Source organism: Pyxicephalus adspersus, chromosome 4, assembly GCF_032062135.1.
Source record: "Pyxicephalus adspersus chromosome 4, UCB_Pads_2.0, whole genome shotgun sequence".
Lineage (NCBI taxonomy): Eukaryota > Metazoa > Chordata > Amphibia > Anura > Pyxicephalidae > Pyxicephalus > Pyxicephalus adspersus.
The window spans coordinates 87,449,859-87,467,844 of NC_092861.1; the positions used below are offsets into that span (position 1 = coordinate 87,449,859).

General features: G+C 34.4%; 1 protein-coding gene across 2 annotated transcripts; it reads right to left on the reverse strand.

Annotated features, from left to right (window-relative positions):
• Positions 1 to 685: 685 nt before the first annotated feature.
• TMEM244 (transmembrane protein 244) lies at positions 686 to 13,863 on the reverse strand. 2 transcript variants are annotated; one of them, XM_072408888.1, is made up of 6 exons: positions 12,733 to 13,863; positions 10,287 to 10,372; positions 6,730 to 6,803; positions 5,524 to 5,649; positions 2,131 to 2,175; positions 686 to 1,238 (listed from the first exon to the last, which is right to left on the reverse strand). In XM_072408888.1, exons 1-6 carry the CDS (start codon positions 12,862 to 12,864, stop codon positions 1,144 to 1,146), a joined length of 558 nt encoding a protein of 185 aa, XP_072264989.1. In that variant the 5' UTR covers positions 12,865 to 13,863; the 3' UTR covers positions 686 to 1,143. The 2 variants fall into 2 exon arrangements, with proteins under 2 accessions (XP_072264989.1, XP_072264990.1); XM_072408889.1 differs by lacking the exon at positions 12,733 to 13,863 and adding an exon at positions 11,367 to 11,474.
• Positions 13,864 to 17,986: the final 4,123 nt, after the last annotated feature.

Here is a 17,986-nt window from a genome sequence, read left to right on the forward strand (position 1 = left end):
AAATGTTCAAGTCTTCTCAAATCTGTTTTGATTACTGTAATTTCATAGATTCCTGTAATTTCATGTGTTGCTTCCATATTTTACTGATTCTGAATCTATGTTCTGAATCACTGACCCAGAAAGAGTATACACTTTAGGTGTTCCGCTAATTGTCACATAACTTTTCAATTATCTGCATGATTGTTTCTGGGTATTTAACATTACAATCTCTTTTGTAAGTATCAGTGTATAAAATCTTGTGCATCAGGATTGTGCTTATGTTGGTGTGCATGCACAGTGCTATGCTCTTTAGCATTCAGCTCACCTATGTTTTTTGCAACCAAAGGTAATGAAGCCTGTAAATCCATATTTATTCCTGTATGGTATGGGTAGTTGTCATTGCTAACTCCAACAAACAGTACAGAATGTTATATTTTTCTTTGTAGTCACCCAACAGCTGACATAACATGGGAATCTGATGTACAATGGATTACAAGCATCTAAATAAAGATATAAAGATTTGATGTCTTATAGCATAGATTTACATTACATAAGTATTAGATAAAAAGATACATACATAGATTATTATTACATATTACATAAATCCATAGAAGAAAACACTTCTATGCATATCTGTACACAAGCAGTATATATCATATGTCCAGTGCATAATTTAACATACACTGTGGGTGCATTGTAAATTCCATAAACCTACAATTTTCTTTTTTGTGCAGGTCCAATGCATAAACAAACATGCATACTCTTTAGTAAGTCAACCCTAAAAATAAAATGGCAAGTATTAAACAGGAAATGTGCGATGTTTTAAAATGATTAATTGTTGGCTTACTGGTAAAAATGACATTTATATGCAAAAATGACTTTTTATATTCAAGGTTTATTATTAAGACGTTTTATATATTAGGTATACAAACACACAGAATTGCTTAAACACACAAAATGCTTAAAACAAACAATAAAAAAAAATTCAATAAATTATTAAGTTACTAGGAAGAAGAATTTAGGTATTTAGCTGTACAGCAATTTTACATGAATGTTACCTCTCCTGGTATTACTGCTGTTTCTTGGAAATTGCATAGAAAACAGGTAACAGTCTATTCAATTGCTGTACTGGTAAATAGATTTTTACTTTTACCAGGTTCTTCTTCAAAAGTCACACAAATCTGGATAGATGAAATTTTCTTTGTAAAGAAGATAAGCCAATAGTTGCCCTGCAAAAATCATTGACAGCAATCCCAATCCTAGAAAGAAAAAAAGAACAAATAGCAAAGCATTAAAAGAACAAGAAATGCTTAATCATAGCAGCTAAGTATTTATAGATGTGATAATGATTACCTACTGTGCATGGATTAAACAAATAATACTGTTTATAATATCAAAGTGGTATTATGTATTTTCTAATACATAAATGCGAACACTTGTTTAAAAGGAACAGGTCTATTAGCAGGGTACCTCACTAAAAACTGCTTGTATCACTTTTTCACAGGGTTGTCATGTATATATTTATACAGTATATTTGGACACACACATAAACCATAGAGGTAATTAAGTTGCTCAAAAGTATGGCAAAGGTATACTTGACACAATTCACGAGCATATATTGCAGTGGTAATGCGTGCATTAATATTAAAAGCACATCACTACATCTAGTATCCCAGACTTTAGGGTTCAGAAGCTGACAAACTGCAAGAGCATCTTGTTCAAATAAAACCTTATTCAGAATGGCAAGTGTAAAACACAATTGAAGACCTTTGGTCTTACTCTAGTGGACACGTGTTACATTTCTGTTTGACCCTAAATGCATTCCCATAGCAGGCTTATCTATAGCCCCACCATGGGCCCACAGTAGTTACTCACCCCAAAGTTTATGATATGCTTAAAGCATAAAGCCAGGGATGAAAGGTGGAGTCTTGGAATGGTGAACTAATATTTCTGGCTATGGTGATGTTTTAAGAAGCTGTTATGAGAGCACAAAGAATGAAGTCAACCAAAAAAACTTAAATCACAATTTCAGCCTAAGTTAAAACATCCTTCAGGTTTATATTGTGATTCTTATGGCTATTGGGGAGCTTTTTCCTAATTTTCTGTGTAGTCAGTGAGACGTGATCTTGTTAAAGACAAAGAAAACCTTACCTAAGGAAGTCCACCAATGTGTCACGGTAGGCAGTTCCTTCATAACTGCAAAAATACATATGAAGAATTTTTTCTTGATTTTTAATTACAATAAATAAATCTATGCATAAAAAAATAAATACCAAAAACTCATGTATTCATGGATTAACTAACTATCACTTATCCAAGTAAGTTTTTAACTGATATTTCTCCTTCAAATAACTTTATTTAAACTTTTTTTTACTCCACTTAATATAATTTTGCTAGATAATTCAGTATGATCCATCTATTTCCATTTAAAAATTCTGCCTATCCTGAGAAACCTTACAAGTGTACTCAATTACCCTTCTTAATATCATCCAGACATGTAAGTCATGCTCTTTATGTTTTAATTGTAGATGTACCTACCACCTTATACATTGAAATTAGTAAGATTCTTTATGGATAGCCTAACCTAATCAACCAAAGACCCACCATAGGGATAGACATAAACCAGATTATTTAGAGGTAGAAAATTATTTAATCTTCATCATGCTACATTCTATATACGTTAATCTAAGGGTCAGCAAACTTTTTTGGCTACTGGGCCATTTTAGGAGGTCAAAAATGCAAACTAGTCCGGACTCTCTCTCAAGTCCTGTGCTGATGGCTCCGCCCCCACCAGGAACGCCCCTAAAGGGAAAAACGAAGAAGAAGGAACGCCCCTGAAAGTAATCTCTCTCTTCCGCAATGCATACGGAGGAGAGGGAATGTCCCCTTACCCCCGCATGTGGCTCTGGAGCCGCGGGTTGCCAACCCCTGCTGGCTGGGATTAGGCCAGGTCGACTAGGGGGCGTTAGGCCGGATCTGACTACTGGCTAGGCCGTATCAGGCCATATATATTCAAAAGTAGCAGACAATTATTGTGTACATAATTTTTATTATTTATATTTTGTTTTAAAAACTATACGTGACAAAAGAAAAGAGAATGTATTATGACTATTGTCATTGTGCTGTGAATTTGACAAAATGGATTTTGACAATTGTCATCTCTCATTGTATAGCCTAGCTGGTATTCCATGTTCTTGTTACCCCCGAGGAAGCCCTTTCAGGCAAAACTCACTGAGAACTTATTTGAAAACAGAATCCATATTCTGTATATTTTGCCTAAAATTTATGATACACAGATCTAATAATAGTATACTTGTATAGTAACTAATATTGGCCTAAATCAATCTCGAGATTTTATTATTTGTAAACATGTGTCTCAAGTAAATTTACCTGCAGCCCAAAAAAGCCCTTTCTTTTGATTTCCTGATTGTTTTACCATTGTATTCATACCATGTGCACCAAAATCTTTGTTGTGTCTATATGATTTATTAAGATTCACTTACTTGCAATTTACTGATTGTTCTTTACCTTCTGTATTTATGGAACATATTTATTATGGCTAATTCCAAAGCATATATTGACAGGTTTTATTTTTAATTTTAAGTTTGTTTAACTATCAGTTAACTGTTAGAACTGTGTCATTTGCCATGACAATTCTTACCAACTATGGCTTTTATTTTAGCAACCCATTAATAACCTTTAATAGCTACTAACTCAGCAGAAGTCAACAGCAAACCACCTATGTAGGGAATGGCAAGTATAGTGCATTAACTCAGCAATGAGACATAAAGAGTCGCTAAGCATGGGGATGAATGCTGACTAAGGATTTATTGAAAATTATATTCTCAATGACATGATGGCATAAATGTGATATAGTGCTTCCTGCATTAGATTCCTGCATGCATCTTACTGAGAACCGTTCAGGCTTTTAAAATAACATGTCATCTTGTATTTCATCTTCAATAAATTTAGAGTCAGCATTTATCTATATATTCATTCCATTAGACCATCCATTTTGCTGACGCAAATAAGAAGAATACAGAGATGTTCCCCTTCCACAGCTGAACTCATTTAATGTCCTAGTGCCACATATAAGTCATGACAGATCTAAGATGAAAACAAATTCTACACACAATATAGCTTGTGACCATGAAAACTACTTTAATTTGGTGAACACAAAAAAATATTTCTAATTCTAGGAGCAAAGTGTGAATTTTAGGACATTTTTCTATCAAGTTCCAAAAGCTGATTTACTAAAGAAGTTTTTACTAAACCCAATTAAAAGAAATTAAATTCTTGTGACCTCACCTACTGGAAATCACATATGGTGTACAGTATTTCTTTAACTGAGAGGGCTTAATACTATATTACTTTACTACTATTTTTATTCAAACTGTGTGACTAGTTATTTAAATTATACAAAAGTGTAAAAAGCATCTGCACATTATTTTAGTATTTAGGTGAACAAAAATTTGCCTTTTACATGATTGGATTTTTGAAAATACATTACATTACATTTACATAATATAAAATTTCAACTTCTTTAGCAAATCAGCCTCAAAGTCTGCTAGATCTGTCATTATACCACTACACACCCACATTATGGTTTAGGTATCAGTTCTTTCCACAGCAATAAACCAGGGATGGATGACTGGGCAGATAAACCTGTTTGAATTTATAGATGAAGTATGGTCTACAGACATATTCTTTATTCTTTTTTTTAATCTTGGTGTTTATATCCTGTGTATTTCTTTCTAAATCTGTGTATTAATCCATCATAAAAACTTCTTTTGCACTTTGCCACTATGCCGGAGTTTCCTGGTATAAAGACCAGTTTCTGTGGATCTTTATCCTTGCAGGGTGACCTTCTGGGCACCACCAACAGCTCTGGTATCTGCAAAGGTTATGTGCTTCACAATGATGATGTCACCACTTCATGTAGCAGATAATATACTTGCAAAGAAATCTGATGCATGTAAATTGGATATATATACTTTGTGGATGCTTAGCAAATGAATTTAACAAAAAGTACCTAGATTTTAACTATATCTCATACATTTTTCTTTTTTTTTTCTAAAGTTTTGCTTATAGCAATTTCTGTAGAAAAACTGGTATAATGTCCATTTTCATTCACTTTTGTGGTAGTCTATTGCAGTCTACACTCAATACTGTTAAGGGTCAGTCTCACAGTCAAAATAGAAAAGGATAAAGCAGTTGTGTGGGCTTCTCTGCTTTGCAAGGAGAAGCACAAAAGTTTGTGATGATATCACTGGATCAATAATAAGGTATGCAATTAACATAGAAACGTTTTATTTAATATTTTCATTAGCATGTTGATAAAGAAAAACCACAGAAAGCAAAGTTTAGACAAATTAAGCTTTAGCCATTCTGGTTTTAATATTTACATGTTTCCTAAAATATCACACTAGAAAGCAAGAAGAATCTTCAACTGCTATGAGGACTAAACCTGCATGCTAAAATGTGAATCTTAATGTGATGTAAATCTTTGCCGTAAAATATATCAGGAAGCAGAGTATAACTTACTCAGTGATGTTATCCCCACATGAATCACAGTGATTGTACATGCATAATCCCAGATCCATTCCTCGACAATCAATACAAAACAGGCACTGCAAGCTAGGAATGTGGTCTCCAATGAGAATAAATTACCTGGGAACAAAACGTTTATGAGATTGTAAGATTTAATAAATGGATATGTTTTTTCTACTTTGTAGTTAGTGAAGCTTTGAGGATGGCAATTTACTTTTTCAAATGTTTCATGGGAGAAAAAGATTGTATTTTAAACCCTTCAGAATAATTCACAAGAGGATTATTCAAATTGTGAAATTTGCCACAGCTTTTATAGTGATAAATATATGTTTTTTTGTTGATGTTTGAAAAAAATGAAAAAAGTTTCTACATTCTGGAGTTGGTTTACTAAATAGAAAAGTGAAGTTAATGTTCACAAAACAAAGTGAACTATCTATACCAACTTTAAATACCCAGTAATGAGTTGAAGAAAAAAAAAATCACTCGGGGTATGTTAACCCTATGGGAAGGTTAGTAAATAGAGCGCTTACCTGATCCGCCAGCATCCCGCTCCGTCCAGCGCCACTATCTTCGTCTTCTTTCTTCTTCCTGCTTCCTCCTTCTGCATCCGATGAGTGGCCAGGGAGTTCCCGGTGACGTTGGTGCGTGTGTACGTTGCCGGTGGGGCGGGGCGAGAAATTCGAAATCCATTTGTATTGCATTCAATACAAAATAACTATTGAATGCAATACATTGGATTTTTGTGTGTAAAAGCAGTACATTGTTTTCAAGAACATTTATTTTACAGTATATATATTAGTATGAGTAAAATGTGTATTTTTTTATAATTTAAAAAAAAAAAAAAATTTTTGTTTTTTTAATATATAGATTTTTTATTTATTCAGTTTATTGTTTTTTGTTATACTCATACTTTTATATTATACTGTAAAATAAATTTTCATGAAAAACAAAGTACCACTTTTAGACATATAAAACCGGAAAGAAATGAACCGCTAGGGAGGTTAAGTAGATGTTCACAAAGCTTAGTGAATTATTTTGAATGCCCGAGGGGGAGGGGTTGATAGATCAGTCTTTAGCGCAGCAATTTAGCAAATGCAAAACTTTGCTCTCAATTGAATACAAGAATTAACCTTTAGATGTATACTTTTTTTATATTAAAAAAAAGTTCAAAAGTACAACGTACAAATGTTAGATAATTACCTAGGTATTTTCTATTCGACCAGGAAGGGGAAGTTTTAAAATCAAAAGGTCCAAATTCATCAAAACTCTCCAATCTACATATAGGAAACAAAAAATGTATAAGCAAATCAATTTGCCTCATTGCTACAACAAGTATATTTATGAAAGATAAAGATTCACTTATGTCAACTGGAAAGCTGGTGATCCCTTTGTTTCATATCCAACAAATGCTTAAACTGCATAAAACTTTTGAGAGAAAACAGTGCCTTGAGCTTCCTTTCCTCTTAGAGTGCCTACAGAATGAAAATGATGAATGTTCTGATGTTGAAGCAATTGTGTTTCCATGCTGTTGGACAATGAAAAAGACGCATATTGGTGTATTCAGAGGAAGGCCTGGGGCATGAGGAGAAAAATGTCATACCAGAAGAAACAAGTCCAGCAGGGTTAACTGGCAATTTAAAAAAGGTAGAATTTTGTTTTCTGGAATAAACAGTTAAACATCATTTGACTCTGTAAGGGGCAGCTGTAAACTATGCAGGAGACATAGACACCCTGAAACAGTCCCAGCATGTAGTAAACACACATTTTAAAGAAAAAGGTGTTTATACAGCAAGTTCATATTATTAAAACAAACAAAACTTCCGCTTGTCTAGGCACTACCTATACTAATGTCAGTTTCTGAATGCCAGGATGCCTCTAATGGGTTCTCCAAAACAAACGGGCACCTTTATGGCATTCAATCAGCATTCAGCCTTTTTACACAGCAACTTGTTTCAGCAGAGAAAGAGAACCTTTACCTTTTAGTCATCTTACATATAAAATAGTTTGTACGCAGCTGAGACTGATTATCAAGGTCTGGCTAACATATAAGTTGTGGACCTAGGGATACAGGCCTTATCCCATCCAAAGCTCTACAAAAAGTAGAGATGTTCTATTTAAGAGTTACTTTCTTGGAGGGCAGATTAGCCCGCTTCTCCTCAGGTAGCATCACTTGTTCTAATATGATGCGCACAGATAACTCAGCTCACCAGATTCTAAAAGTGAAATATTAGATAACAACCTTATAATTATAATTTACCACTGGAATTGTGCTATCTAAAATGTATGTCACTTTCAATGCATTTCCACTTTCCTCATAAAAATGTATAAAGCCTAATATAAATCACCACTTTTTTTCCATTATAAGTATACTGCAAATTACTACATATTAAAATAATGTGACTGATGTGTTACAGAATATTTCGTTTGTGGTCTAAAATTTTGAAGGTGCCAACCTTTAATGAACCAAGCCCAATCATTTCATTAATCTAAGATTTTTCGCAAAATGTCAAGCATGCATGACTACGTTATTATTTTGTGAACCAAGATCAAACTCATCGTCATTTACTAATTACAAAGTATAACCTATTGTACATATGACCTTTAGATAGATTTTCTCTTGGACAAGTAGCCAATAAAATTAAATTAATGTTGCTTAAAACTTTATGGACATTCATAAAATGGCTAAAATGGCTAAAATTTATTCTAAAACTTTTCCTAACACAATAAAACAGATATAAAATGTGTGTGTTTAATGTTGTAAATAGACATTTTTTGATCAATGAATGATGGGGACAGAGGAGAATATTCATATTTATGAGATGGCATGAATAGGATACATTGACATATCCTGACAAGAAGACAGGCAGACAGGAACATATCCTAGCAAACAACTTGTCACTGCAAAATGTGTTCCCTAACTCTACAAAATGTAATGAAAAACAAAATTTTATTTGCGTTCACAAAATGTAAGTTTGTTTTTTTGGTTTAGGATTCTACACTGAAAATTAGTTTAATTTCTTTTATCACTTTTTACACACTGCTTTACCAAGAACATTCTGATGTCACTATCTCAATGTAAACTTACAGTTTTATCTTTCAGATTGTCATCTACCAACAGCAATTGTGAGCACCTGTCTCAACTATTAATGATTATGGTTTATTTAGGGAAGTCCCCATTCTTTATAGTTGCTGATAAATGCAAAGAAGATGGCACAATCTGATTGTAAAGTCTAAAGCTACATACACACTTCCAATTATTATCGTTGGAAAACGAACGACGAACGTTCATGCACGATATATACGAACGATCGTATAGCACCGATCCTGCACATAGAGATAACGACACGATCGTTCATAGATATTGTACACACAATAGATACGATCGTTTAAGCGATAGAGGAACTATGTGCACGACAGGAAAGTGAACGGACGTTCGTTCATCACGCACGCTCTGAACATGGACGATCATCGAACGACCGTACACACGAACGATGTTCAACGATCGTCGTCCAATCCGATCCGTCGGTCCGGTCGTTCGTTTCCAGCGACTTTCCTCGTTCGTCGGCGTCGTTGGTTACTTTTTTACGAACGATTTTTTGCCCAATCGATCGTTCGTCGTTCGATTGGAACGATAAAAATTGGAAGTGTGTACGCACCTTAAGGCTAGCTTGGGCTATATATAGGTTATATCTCCTTTTCTGGGTTTTAAACAACTCAAAAGACTAGGGCAGCGTACACAAGTTCAATTTTTGTCACTGGAAACAATGTTGTGATTTTGTGATAATTTCCAGCTACAAAAGAGTGACAAATGTCAGGGTCTCTCCCAAGACGAGCCCAAATGTTTGTATCAGGCGAGAATCATCTGACATGTTTACGCATGTATAGTCTTAAGGTGCGTACACACTTCCAATTTTTATCGTTCAAAACGAACGACGAACGATCGATTGGGCAAAAATCGTTCGTAAAAAAAGTAACCAACGACGCCGACGAACGAGGAAAGTCGTTGGAAACGAACGACCGGACCGGCGGATCGGATTGGACGACGATCGTTGAACATCGTTCGTGTGTACGGTCGTTCGTTGATCGTCCATGATCTGAGCATGCGTAATGAACGAACGTTCGTTCACTTTCCTGTCGTGCACATAGTTCCTCTATCGCTCAAACGATCGTATCTATTGTGTGTACAATATCTACGAACGATCGTGTCGTTATCTCTATGTGCAGGATCGGTGCTATACGATCGTTCGTAGATATCGTGCAGGATCATTCGTCGTTCGTTTTCCAACGATAATAATTGGAAGTGTGTACGTAGCTTTAGTGGTCAAGATGTTGTTAAAATATATATTGTAGCAAACTTGTGGTGCCTGGTGCCAGTACTAGATAAAGTCCATCAACATCTGCATTGGTCATGCACCTATCAACTAGTCTATGGCCAGCATTATTTTATTTGGAGAAGCTTTATGTTATCCTACAGAAAGCCAGTAACAAAAGTCTCTGAGAAGACCTTAATATCTCACATTGGTGATCTCAGACCTTAAATTAATGTCTGACAATTTACTGTTTCTAATTATTTTAAAATTTAAATGAAATTATGAGATACAAAACCCTTCTTTATTATCTTTAAAAATGTGAAAACTGAGAACTAGATCTGCGACAAAAAGTAAATTGTGCACAACACCAGGCTAACATTGTATAAACAGTATATGACAAATCCTGTGATTGTCATTGATTGTCATAATTTTAAATATGGTACTTACCTAAGTGCCAGAAAACATAAGGTGTAGGTGAAATAATACACTGTATAGAAAACAACAGTGCAAATAAAAAGGTTCTGAAGAATAACCTGCGAGAAGAAAATTTTAAACATTTTAGATTATTTATATCTCAAATATATACTGCCATAATAAACTAGTATTTATATATCTATCATATATATCTCTCATAGTAGTCAAATATCTATCTCATATCATATCTAGTCATATTTAACTAGTAGGCTCCTTAACAATGTTAATATCTAGAACATAGACTGTATTACCTCTTTTGAGCTTTAGAGTTGTGTTTTCCCTTTGGATTTTTACAAATGATGTATGATAAGCTCAGAAGAAAGCTCATTGGACCATACCTGGAAATAAAGCTAAACTCCAGGCAAACAGCTGAAAACACACAACACCCCTGTCTTGCAGTTCTGTTTTTCCTCTTCTGCATTTCAGTAACACTTTTAGAATTTATCCCTCCCAACCTGTAACTGGGCTAGACTTATATTTATAGTTGCTTTCAACATATTTGCCAAACCTGTAATAAACTGCAGTAATGCTGGATATGGAAATTGAAATGTTTCTCCAGGCAAAATCTTTTGTTTTAGCTTTAGATAGAGTGGAAAATGCTTAGACCATTTACCATGGTATTATTGCTGTTTGTGTCCTTCTATTTGCTATATCTATCTGGTAATTATTATCACCAAAAAAGAAATTACAGGGAAATTTCAAATTCTAGAGTGAACAACTTGTAATGAGAAATCTTCCAACAGAAACACAGAAGGTATTTCATTTACAATTTTGGGATTAGCTAATGAGCATATCATGGTAACTAAGAATATAGCTATTGTAAGCACATCAGCACATTTTATTTTTTTTTTATTTTTACATTTCAAAATGCTGATAGGAATTAGCAGAAAATAATGACCCTAACCTAAATCATGTAAAATACATGTTACAGAAAAAAATATTATATATTATATATGTGGCAATATCACAATCCCTGTAGTTTACTAGAATATATGAAAAAATATAAAATAAGATATTACCTTGTTCTATATTGCTAACATAATGGTATTTTACCTTAGTCTCAGATACTTGGATCTTGAGTGCCATCACAACATATTAGAACATGTTTAAAAGCAGTGTATAGATACATAAACTAGGCAAAGCATTCTCTGTGTGCTGCTGGAGAGAAGGTTGTGTATTTTGGCGGCTTAGCAGGATTGAACCAGGAAAGATTTAGACCATCTGTTATGATAATCTGTAAAGGAAAGGTCCATACTATTGGCAGTTCATGATGAACTGGCAATAATTCTTTGAAGTTATCAGAAAGAAACTTACTTTTTTGAGTGAACTACATTTAGAATAGCCACTCAAATAAGAATATGTTACAGAGCAACTCTTATGAAATTCTTTATTTAAACTTTTTGAGTGAACATGCAGTTAGGAAATGCCACTTCTCTGTTTTTATTTTAAAAGCTGATATAAATCTGGTAAAAATAAAAATAGCAATTACATTCCAAAACATTGTTTAATTAAGGTGCTTGTTTATTGCTATTTGACTGCCTTAAAGTAGTAGCTATGATCACTATGTACACAGGTTAGATATATTTGTCATGATCATATCAGACAAAAATCTAATGTGTGAACAGCGGTTCCTCAATCTCTTTTAGCGATCGGCCAGGGCATACAGCTTTGGGGATAAATGTTCTGGAGACAAGGTTCTAAGATAAGAATTCTACCCCTTTTAAAGCTTTCCAGCAGGGACACAGAATTATTTATAACCTCTCACTGGCTATAACCTCTCACATATACTTTAAATTACCTGGCATCCTCCCTAGTAAATATTATAATAAAGCATAACAATAACATTATAATTACACAGTACAGCTTTTATTACCCCCAAAATACAACAATCTGTTAGTTGTCTTGTCTAGATGTCCTTAGCTGGCTCAGAACAAAATGCCAATGTGTAAAAAGCTGATATAAGATTTTTATTTTTGTGCTTGTGATGGATAATTTATATTACCAGAATCACTGAACACATTTATTAGCTTTACTTTTATTAGCTCATTAGCTTAGAAAAGTACTATTCATTATGTTTCTACCTATAAATCTTATACAAGTTATATTAGTTATTGTATTTTGTTTCCAAATGAGTAAGTGTGGCTGTATTATTCCTCTCTTACTCCAATACACTTCAATAATAAAAGGCATTATTAAAGTCCATTTGGTATTTAATCAGCAACTGAAACATTCCACTTCCACCCACTCTAACATTCTGTTTCGTGGACTATGAGTCACACACATTGCAGATCCAAATAATGAATGCACAATATCCACTAATTTGTTGGTTAAATGTATATAACAAACATTACAAAAACTGTAATATGTATGAGGTAAGGAGCTAATCTCAATAAAACAGGCCTAAATTTCTGCAGCTGACCTGCATTCCATCCCAGGGTGTCAAACCTTTCATCATGCCTTTCATCTTCTTTCCAGAAATGATCTTTAGCCATCTTGATTGGTCATGCCAGGGGGATATAACTTCCTCACAGTTTAGCAGGAGTTCATTCATTTCCAGCACATGAAAGAGAAGCAGAGATCAGAGAGCAGAGAGCCTTTTTTTTAGAATTTCTAGGCATGAACAGGTAGGTAAGACAGGTTATTGCAGAAGGGACATCACCTGACCCTTTCTGCAGTAACCAACTACCTGATCCTTTAATTTGTAAAGTAGGACTTTAGTTCTACTTTAACCAAAGATCACAAGTTTGGTTCCTGTTTGTATTCGAGTTAGGATTGCAATGAAGATCTTTCCTTTAAGGTTTACTGGTATTTGTTTTTACTTATTTTATACATGTATTAGATACTGTTTATTCTATTTTATATATATTGCCTGATTATTAAAAGTGGAATTTCTGACTTTTTCCCATAGATTTGCCATACCAATATTACTATGAGCAAAATGTATATAAATATCTCACATTTTTAATAAATGGCATATGTCAAGGTTCTGAACTGAAAAACTATCCCCAGACCACGCTGTAACTTGAGGTTCTGAAACAATATATTTTGATATGTCTAAACATAATGGAATCATGGTTAAGAAAGATTCAGAATGATTACCAAAAATTCTAAGAAACATCCAAGAATTATGAACTGTACATAAGTGTAGCCCTGTTTTGGGAGGAGGGGGGAGAAATGAGAAATAACCCACTCCAAACAGGCTATGAAGCTAAACCCGTAAGTATCAAAGGAGCCATTCAGTGGGTCTGATAAAATATTTTGAATATGCTTTCCAACAGGATGGGGCTTCTGAGATCAGAAGAGACTTGGACTACTGCACCCAGCATATAAACATCGACAATCGTTTCTTAATACTCCTTAATTTGAATCTTATTGTGTCCTTTTTTTCTAACTATTGATCTGAAAACAATATTCTAGGAGAGGCCTGAAATTCCCAGGATACTGTTGTGAGATTGTGAAGGGATTTTAGATTGATTACATTTTCTTATGATGAGTCTGAACCTCATGACAGTATTAATTGATTGAGGTTAAAAGTCTTAAAACTGGGCTCTTGCCATTATCAAATAAACAAGCTTTGGTAACTTTCTCAAGCAAAATTCAAACTCTCACAATGATGTTATTGCCTCAATGAAGTTTTGATTTGTCAGCATGACATTTTCTGCATAGTTTGCATAGTTTAAGGTTATACTGACTGGGGCTACCTCTGATCAGGTCTGCATGTTTCCAAACAGCTTACTCTTATTATCCACTTTATTAGGTTAATTAAAGTCAGGGAGTAATTATTTTTCACAATAATGACTGCACACTTTGTTATCGTCCTCACCATGGAGATTACATAAAAAGAGCTGGAGTTATTTTCTTCTCTGTCAGATGCCATCCATATTCTATAACTATTAAACTATGATAAGGCCGTTGCAAAAATAGCTTTCGATTCAACTCCTACTCATTATGACTATAGCTGGAATATACATTTACTAAACAATACCATGAAATATGCCATTCAGCACCTTGTCTGCCCTACAAAATAGGGGAACTTGTGTTCAGGCAACAGGTTATTACTAATGGCAGCAATGGTAGAGGTGATTGTTGGGAACAGATAAGCTATCATTTGTAGGTTGCCTTGAAACTGAAACTGAAAAAAGGGGTATTGGACCTTGTATTTATACACCCAAAGTTGCTAAGTTTCCCAAATGTTCAATGAACACAAATGTACAGTATAAATCTGACATAAATTTACAAAAAACAATGGAATGGATACCTTCAATAATCCAAATGTGCCAACAATCCTGTGGGGAATTCTAGTAATACTGCAGTTATTGTCAAATCAAATCCTCAAGAAAACTTTCAATAAAATACATTGGTTATAATACAATTTCAGACCTTTTTTTTCAAATACTCCCTTTTTGTATTTCTATAAAATCAAACCCTGGGCACCATGATGGCAATGAATTGTAAGTATGGCCAAATTATGCCAAACAATGGGGAGACGTACAGCAGCATAGGTAAATAAAATATTAACCTATTCAAAAATAGTCCTTAATGTTTACATGGCACACATATGCAACAATCCATAAACTCCATTAAAACTGCTTTAATTACCGTACCAAAGTTAGATTCTTACAGATAAGATGTAGTATAGTGTTCTGGGGTCAGTATTGTGTAATGCGGAGTGCAGAGGTCAGTAGTGTGTACCACAAAGCACAGGGGACGGTAGTCAATAAAGAGGCATATAAGTATATCGTTACAATGAATGCAGGAGTCAATCGTATGTAATAATGAATTCAGGTCAGGAGTAAGTAATGCAGAATGCAGATCTGAAGACATAGAGCTTAGACTTTGTATAACTCTGCTAATAAATAGTCAGGAACCTGACATTCACATCACACTTTTACACCCCTTGTTCACAGTTCACATCTGCACCCCCCATCCACAACTCATATCTGCACTCCACTTAAACAGCTGCTTACAACTCACATCTGGACTCCCAATCCACAGCTCACTTCTATCACATATGCATCTCACATTCATCACATATGCATAGCTTACTTACATCTGCACCCCTGTGCACAACTCACCCCTGCACCCCATTCAAATCCTAGTCCTGCACCCCTTGACTACATCCCATCACTGCACCCCCATCCACAGCTCATTTCTGCACCTGAAACTTTACTATAAAAGTGATACAGTCATCAGTTTAAAAGTGAACAGTAGCTACTGAATGAATATATAATAATATTATTATATTATTTCATTTTACAGTCCTAGATCATTAAAGTTACCCATGTAATCCATCTGTATCATCTAAGTGCAAAATCAGAAGTTACCAAACTATTTTCCCCTGTACAGGCTCTGTGTTTTGCATATGAAGAACAGGGGGTTAGGTTTATATCAAGGAGGGGGGGTCTTAGTATCCACCTAGAAGTGAAAACCATGTATAGCCTTTTTCTAGATTCCAAGAGGTGGCATTGGGACACAGTGGTCCAACTGAAAGGCTATCAAAGGTGCATTTTGTAGGTTAGGAAACTTCTAAGAGTTGCAATCGACAGCTTAGCTGGTAAAAAAATTTTTAATTTTTATACACAAGATTTTTTTAAGCAAGTGTAAATTCATTTTATATTTAATTTCAAAAAAATATTTATTATAATATAGTATTACATACAATAATACATAATATTTATAATGTAATATAATCAATTCTTCCTAATGATTTCTTTATCCTCTATTTGTGCTTTACCTAGGCCATGTATAAGTTGTTTCTCATTCGTGGAGTGGAGCATGGTGGGAACAGATGGCTTATGAAATATACAATATGTGTACCGTAATCGAGGGATACATTGGACATTATGTGAATGTTGTAGTACATGTATAATATTCCAAAGTAGAGAAAGTCTTTGATTGGGAACGCAAACTACATTTTGTGACTGATTTAATAACTTAAGGGAGAATTTTAACTCTGTACATGAAGTATAATATATATATTTATATGTGAAACCAAGCCAAAATGTGAATATTGCAGAAAACTTACTTTCTGCTATAAAGGCTCAATATAAAACAGTAAAAATACACAATAGTATTCTCCTAATTACTGTTATGCTACTAATCTCTAGCATGCTAATTTTCTACTTTAAATGAAGTAGCAATTATCCATATGCTTTATCCATGCTGGAGGAGCAATGATCACAACTATACCAATATTATCCTCTCAACAATGTTTTATGGCTCACTTATATTATGTTCCCAGAACAGCTGCCTGGAGACATGTAGTACTGATTAGAGGGTTGTCATGGATACCTCAGGCCTGTGTTTGGGTCACTCACCACTTGTGTAGAAGATCACGTCACCTTTTAGTCAAACAACTGAATATGTAAAAGCAGCCCAGAGACAATACTAGGAGAAATACAAATAGGGTCTTTATAGTATTTATAACATTAAACAATTAGGGGTTTTATGACAATAAAAAATATACCATTAGACCTATGAATGTGCTTTTCTTGTAGTAATATAAGTGATGACATGATGGAGACCTGCAGTCGGGATGAAAATGACTTTTTAAAATGATGCAATATTAATTATATGAATGAGTGGACAGTATGCTGATACACCGCCATGATAATATGATCTTTAGTAAGAGAGCCTAGAAAATGCTATCTTGCTGCTAAAAGGCACAGGGCTATTTTTCATTGTCAATGCACCACAAGCTGGTCTGAGAATAAGGGGCTTGCATAAAACCTACCTACTCTTAAAAACTGCATCTTCAGAGCTTGAAAGCATAATACAAAATTCCACTAAGCATTAGTAATAATATACTTTATGTAATAGAGATTTATATTAAGATAAGCTAACAGAATTCGGCCCAATTTCATACTGTTCACATACTCCCGTTGGTCAGTTTTGGTTAATTTATCAATATTATTTTTTAACAAGGTTTATGTAGGGTCCACAATGTTAAAGGAAGGCATGGAATTTTTGCCCCCTATAGTAGTTTCTATTCTTGGATAGAGATCTGGTTAAAATGTAAGGGAACCCCACACAACAAAATAATGAAAACCAGACCCTCGTCTCCTTGCTCCAAAGAAGTTTGAGGTTTTAATAGCTGTGAAAGTTAATCTTTAATAAGTGTGAAAGTAAATCTGATGCATTAGGGGTACATTGCTGACAGGACCTGAAATCTAAACTTTAAAAATCAGAGGCAGCACTGTGGCTCAGAGGTGGCACTCTTGCCTTTGCAGCGCTAGGTCCCAGGTTCAAATCTTGGCTAGGATGTTATAATGCCAATACCCTGGTAAAATTACCTTTTTTCTTAAATTCCTCCTGAAAATAGTAGTGCATTTCCTTGAAGGTGAATGTGTCCAGGCAATCCCACGGCACCAGTATAATTGCTGTATTATGAAATCATAGGCACTTCTCTCTTTGCCTACTAGTAATATTGGGCTAAGATTTGGTGATATGATTACTTTGTTGCCTACACTTCCCTCTGTCAAAGGCAGAAGGAAGAAAAACCCTGGCTCTACCAAGATTGCAGCCTCAGTGCTAAGACACAGTTCAAGACATGATAAGTAAGCAATGGTGGAAATATCAGCTCTATAGGGACAACCAGCAACACTTGTGATTAGTTACTTGCACTCATTTTTTTTCTGCAAACTTTCTGTAAATAAGTAGTATCTCCATATAAC

Coding starts and splice junctions, on each gene's coding strand:
- TMEM244 (XM_072408888.1), bottom strand. CDS start 12,864: ATGAATGAACTCCTGCTAAACTGTGAGGAAGTTATATCCCCCTGGCAT. Junction 2,176..5,523: donor TGTGGGGATAACATCACTGA/GTAAGTTATACT, acceptor GTATTTTTGCAG/TTATGAAGGAACTGCCTACC. Junction 1,239..2,130: donor ACATTGGTGGACTTCCTTAG/GTAAGGTTTTCT, acceptor TTTTCTTTCTAG/GATTGGGATTGCTGTCAATG.